The sequence below is a fragment of the Perognathus longimembris genome, chromosome 20 (genome assembly GCF_023159225.1).
Source record: "Perognathus longimembris pacificus isolate PPM17 chromosome 20, ASM2315922v1, whole genome shotgun sequence".
Classification (NCBI taxonomy): Eukaryota; Metazoa; Chordata; class Mammalia; order Rodentia; family Heteromyidae; genus Perognathus; species Perognathus longimembris.
Genome location: NC_063180.1, coordinates 44,335,131 through 44,340,837, shown reverse-complemented (window position 1 = coordinate 44,340,837; position 5,707 = coordinate 44,335,131). Strand labels below are relative to the sequence as shown.

Sequence of the window (5,707 nt, the reverse complement as noted above, 5' to 3'; positions counted from 1 at the left end):
CGCAACGCACGCAACCCACGGGACACGCAACCCACGCAGCACACGCAACCCATGGGACACGCAACGCACGCAGCACACGCAACCCACGGGACACGCAACGCACGCAGCACACGCAAACCCACGGACACGCAACCCACGCAGCCCGGCGGCCCGCCGTGACCCCGGCCGCGACGCGGGGTGTCCGGGGAGTCGTCCCCGCCCTCGGCGGCCCGAGTGTGCGCACACACGTGTGCAGGAGGAGGGGCGTGGAGGAGCCGCCACACCCGCCCCCCTCTGCCGCCCGCCCCGCCCAGCCCCACCCGCAGGGAGAAGCTGGGCGCCCCTGGAGTCCGTGTACATCGTGGACCCCGAGGACGCGGCGCTGCTGTTCCGGGGCGAGGGGCCCCACCCCGAGCGCTTCCTCATCCCGCCCTGGGTGGCCTACCACCAGCACTACCAGCGGCCCCTGGGCGTCCTGCTCAAGTGAGCGCGGGGGGGGGGGGGGCACCCCGGTCCCGGCCCAGCTCCGCGGGGGGCGCGATCTGCTCCCCCCCAGCCACGGCACCACGCCCGCTGTCCTGCTGGCTCACTGGGGAATGCGGGCCCCACGCGCCTGCCCGCCCAGGCCGGCTTCGAACCTCCATCCTCGGGGCTCGGCCTCTCGGGTAGCTGGGGTGACAGGCGGGGGGCCGTGCCCAGCCCTCCATACGCTTCATCTCCTCTCCCAGGCTCGCCGAGATTGCTCAGGGCCTGGCCCAGGGTTGGGGGGACCGGGCTGGGGGGTCCCTGAAGGCAGGGTGCTGGGGGGGTCCCTGACAGTCGAGTGTTGGGGCCCCAGGCTGGGGGGTCCCTGATGGTGGGGGTGCTGGGGGGGTCCCTGATGGTGAGGTGCTGGGGGGTCCCTGATGGAGGGGTGTTGGGGGGGTCCCTGATGGTGAGGTGCTGGGGGGTCCCTGATGGTGAGGTGCTGGGGGGTCCCTGATGGTGAGGTGCTGGGGGGTCCCTGATGGTGGAGTGCCGGGGCCCAGGCCGGGGTCCCTGAAGGCGGGGTGCCGGGGCCCCTTCTCGTGCCTCCTCAGGAAGTCAGAGGCCTGGAAGAAGGACCGCCTGGCCCTGAACCAGGAGGTGATGTCCCCCGAGGCCATCAAGAACTTCGTGCCCATGATGGAGGCCGTGTCCCTGGACTTCGTCAGGCTCCTGCACAGGCGCGTGAGGCAGCAGGGCTCCGGAACCTTCTCGGGGGACATCAGCAACGACTTGTTCCGCTTTGCCTTCGAGTGTAAGGGGCGCGGGGCTGGGGCGCGGGGGGGGGGGGTCCCCTGGCACCTGGCCCTTCTTACCCCGAGACCCAGCCCAGACCCCACGGCAGGGGCGTTGTGGGGGCCCTGTAGGTCCAGCCAGGCCGAGCCTTGGAGGCCCCACCGCCCAGGGATTTGGGGGCCTCGGTCTCCGCTCCGGCCCGCGGCAGGGCGGGTGGGGCCGATCCCGTCAGTCATGGAGCCGCGCTGGCGGCCGCTCCCGAGGCCCGGATCCGAGGAGGGCAGCTCGAAGCCCGCCCGGGCAGGAAAGTCCGTGCGACTCCGGTCTCCCCCCAATAAAACACCCGAAAGCCGGCAGAGGCGCTGTGGCTCCAGGGGCCGCGCGCCAGCCTCGAGTGGAAAAACCCCGGACGCAGCGCCCGGGCCCCGAGTGCAGGCCCCGCGGGCCGCGCGCCCGGCCAGGGGCCGCAGCGAGGAGACCCTGGGGGGCCTCCGTGGGCGGGGCCTCCGTGGGCGGGGCCTCCGTGGGCGGGGCCTCCGTGGGCGTGGCCTCCCCGGGCGGGGCCTCAGTGGGCGTGGGCCTCAGTGGGCGGGCCATAGGCGGGCGGGGCCTCAATGAGCGTGGCCTCAGTGGGCGGGGCCATAGGTGGGCGGGGCCTCCGTGGGCGTGATCTCCCTAGGCGGGGGCTCAGTGGGCGTGGCCTCAGTGGGCGGGCCATAGGCGGGCGGGGGCCTCAATGAGCGTGGCCTCAGTGGGCGGGGCCATAGGTGGGCGGAGCCTCCCGGGCGGGTCCTCAGAGGGCGTGGCCTCCTGTGGGCGGAGGCTCCCTGGGCGGGGGTGGGGGGGCCGGGCCGGGCCTGACCTCACCCGGGCCTGCGCGCTCCGCTCCCCCCCCCCAGCCATCACCTCGGTGGTCTTCGGGGAGCGGCTGGGCATGCAGGAGGAGGTCGTGAACCCCGACAACCAGCGGTTCATCGACGCCATCGAGCGCATGTTCCACAGCAGCGTGCCCATGCTCAGCCTGCCGCCCGGCCTCTCCGCGTGCTGGGGACCCGGACCTGGCGCGACCACCGGGACGCCTGGGACACCATCTTCAGCAGAGGTGGGGGGGGGCCGGGGGGGGGCGGGCGTGGCAGGGGCTAAGGTCGCCTCCACCGCTGCCCACGTGGCTCGGTGGGTGAGCGCCCGAGTTCCAGTGTGGCAGCGCACCCCTGTGATGCCCGCTGGGGGGCGGGCAGGGAGGAGGAGGATGACAGCTGGGCTAGCCTGGGGGTGGGGGGGATGGAGCTGGGCTTGGGGGCTCACTGAGATCTGAGGATCGCGGTTCAAAGCCAGCCCGGGCAGAAAGCCCGAGCCTCTCATCTCCAGTGAGCCGCCAGAAAGCCAGGAGCGGCGCTGCGGCTCAAAGCGGTAGAGCGCCAGCCTTGAGCACAAGCAGCTCAGGGCCCCGAGTTCAAACCCCAGGACTGACAGAAGAAGAAAGGAGGGAACGGCCCCTCAAAGACAAAGGGACTGGCTCGGGCGGTAGAGCACCTGCAAGGGGGGAAAAACAGAGGAGGAATCGAGCACAAAGTAGCTGCTGAGGGCTGGAATGTGGCCTAGTGGCAAGAGCGCTCGCCTCGTATACATGGAGCCCTGGGTTTGAGTCCCCAGCACCACATAGATAGAAAACGGCCAGAAGTGGCGCTGCGGCTCAAGTGGCAGAGTGCTAGCCTTGAGCGAAAGGAAGCCAGGGACAGTGCTCAGGCCCTGAGTCCAAGGCCCAGGACTGGCAACAAAAAACAAAGACAAACAAACAAAGTAGCCGCTGAGCCAAACGCAGCCCGGCTGCCCTGTCCCGCAGCGAGCATGTACACTCAGAACTTCTACCTGGACATGAGGCGCAGAAGGAAGGTGGACCGGTACCCCGGCATCCTCTACAGCCTGCTGGACAGGAACCGCCTCCCGCAGGAGAACATCGAGGCCAACGTCACCGAGATGCTGGCCGGAGGGGTGGACACGGTAAGTCGAGCTGGGGACACCGGGGCCGGGGCGTGGGCAGGGAGGTCCAGGCTGTGTGTGTGGCGTGTGTGCGCCCCCGCGCCGGTCCTGGGGTTTGAACTCAGGGCCCGGGCGCCGTCCTGAACTCGCTCTACCCCCTGAGCCGCAGCGCCACTTGCAGCTTTTTGCTGGCTCACTGGAGGGGAGGCTCGCATGATCCTTCCTGCCACCCTCGGGGCGCAGCCTCCGCAGGCATGCATGCGAGGCGGGGGCGGGGATCCCAGGGGGAGGACGACCCAGGTGTTCTCCAGAACCTTCCGGCCTGGGGAAGGTTTTTTTCTTTTCACACGGTTGCCCGTGGCGCTGTGGGCTCTGCCGTCGCGGGCGGGGCCTCCGGGAGCCGGGGAGGAGCGGGAATCTGGGGGCTGGGGGCGTGGCTCAGCGGTGGAGCACCGGCCTTGAGCAAGAGGAGCCAGGGACGGCGCTCAGGCCCCGAGTTCGAGCCCCAGGACGGAGTGCGTGACACCCGCGCGCGCACACGCGCGCACACGCGGTGCCTGACAGCCGGCCCCCGGCCCCCGTCCCCCGCAGACGTCCATGACGCTGCAGTGGCACCTGTACGAGATGGGGCGCCACCCCGGCGTGCAGGAGGCCCTGCGGGCCGAGGTGCGGGCGGCGCGGCGGGGGGCGGGGGGCGTCCTGGCCGCCATGCTGCCCCGCCTCCCGCTCCTCAAAGCCAGCATCAAGGAGACGCTGAGGTGAGCCGGCCGGGGGTCCCGGGGCGGGGGGGCGGGGGGCGGCCCAGCACCCCGCCTCCCGGCTGCGTCAGTGTCGGGGTGTCCTCCTCCTCCTCCTCCCCCCGCAGGCTGCACCCCATCTCTGTCACCGTGCAGAGATATCCAGAGAATGACTTAGTGCTCCGGAACTACAAGATCCCGGCCAAGGTGGGGGCGTGGGGGGGGTGTGGGGGGAGAGGACGGGGGGGGGGAGGGCTGGGGGGGGCTGGGGTGAGGCTGCAGATGGGCTGCATCTTGGGAGTCCAGGGAGGGGCCGGGAGGGGGCCCAGGGGCCGGAAGTCCTTCCTGTTATCTGCCCTGGAGCCTTCAGCCTTCCCGGAGGGCTGGGTAGGACGGGGCCAGGCTCCGCGTCACCGGCGGCCAGTGTGTCCGCCCCTGGGTGCGGGGGAGACCTCTGACCTCCGACCTCCGGCCCCCAGACGCTGGTGCAGGTGGCCAACTATGCCATGGGGCGGGATCCCCGGATCTTCCCCAACCCCCACCACTTCGACCCCTCGCGCTGGCTGGGGGAGGACAAGGCGGCCACGCACTTCCGCTACCTGGGCTTCGGCTGGGGCGTGCGGCAGTGCCTGGGGCGGCGGCTGGCCGAGCTGGAGATGACGGTGCTCCTCATCCACGTGAGTGCTCCCCACGGAGTCTCCCTCCCCCTCCCCCCTCCCCCCCCGGAGCACAGGGCCGACTCCCTCCGCCTGGACGAGTTTATTGTGTGGGTTGGTTGTGGCCTCGAACTCGGGGCCTCACTGGGGTCGAGTCCCGCCGCATTCCCGCCTGGGCTGGCTTTGAGGTGCGGTCCTCAGGCCTGGGCCTCTGAGAAGCGGGGAGTCCGGGCGTGGCCCCCCCCCTGCTGCGTCCCGGGGTCGCCCGGCCGGGGGTGGCGGGCGAGGCTTAGCTTTTCAGCTCACCCAGTGCCCAGAAAGCAGCGAGCCTCTGGGACACCCCGGGTGGGGGCTGTTTTTGGGGGTGGGGACCCCCTCTTTGGAGCTGGCCCCTGCCTGGGGCTGAGGCGACGGGCTCCCAGGGGAGGCAGATTCCCCCCCCCCAGCCCACGCTGCCCCCCCCCCAGCCCACGCTGCCCCCCCCCCCAGGTGCTGGAGAACTTCCGGATTGAACTCCAGCAGTTCCGAGAGGTGGGGACGAAGTTCAGCCTCATCCTGGTGCCCGACAGGCCCATCCTCCTCACCTTCCTGCCCCTCGCCCAGGGGGGCCCCGAGCCCCAGCCCTAGAGCCGGCGGCGGTCACCGCCCCCCCCCCCTCCGCAGAGCCTCTGCCCAGCCCTCCCCTGCCCTCCCTCCCCTGCCCCCTGGAAGACATTAAACTGGGGAACTCCACGGAGGACTTGCGTTTCCATCGCGTTCCGTGCCGGGGGCGGCAGCGGCTCTGCGGGCTGCTCCACCCCGGGGGGCACGGTCAGGGCTGAGGCCCCCCAGGGAGGGGGGCTGGGGGTATCTCCGCCCTGCCCGGCCCCCGCTGGGCCTGGTCTACCCCCCCCACACCCCTCCCCGCCCCGGGCCTCCCTGGCTGTGCCCGGGCCGCACCCATGTCGGTGGGGTGCTGCGTGCGTGTGACCGGGCCCCCTCCAGCCCCTTGAGCTCCTCCAGCGGGGCCCCCGCCGCCTGGGGGGTGGCGCCCGGCGTGGCCCAGCCTGTCCCCCACTCCACACTCAGAGCCTTGCGCTCAGGCTCGGCTTCTCC

The 5,707-nt window shown here is 71.7% G+C and overlaps 1 protein-coding gene across 1 annotated transcript; it reads left to right on the top strand.

Annotated features, from left to right (window-relative positions):
* Positions 1 to 300: 300 nt before the first annotated feature.
* On the top strand, positions 301 to 5,239 carry LOC125368228 (cholesterol side-chain cleavage enzyme, mitochondrial). Its single transcript, XM_048369071.1, is given in 9 exon segments — positions 301 to 462; positions 1,059 to 1,258; positions 2,139 to 2,273; positions 2,276 to 2,341; positions 3,083 to 3,240; positions 3,811 to 3,977; positions 4,085 to 4,163; positions 4,436 to 4,633; positions 5,102 to 5,239. Coding segments are annotated over 8 exon segments (1,092 nt in total). The 5' UTR covers positions 301 to 462; positions 1,059 to 1,107.
* Positions 5,240 to 5,707: the final 468 nt, after the last annotated feature.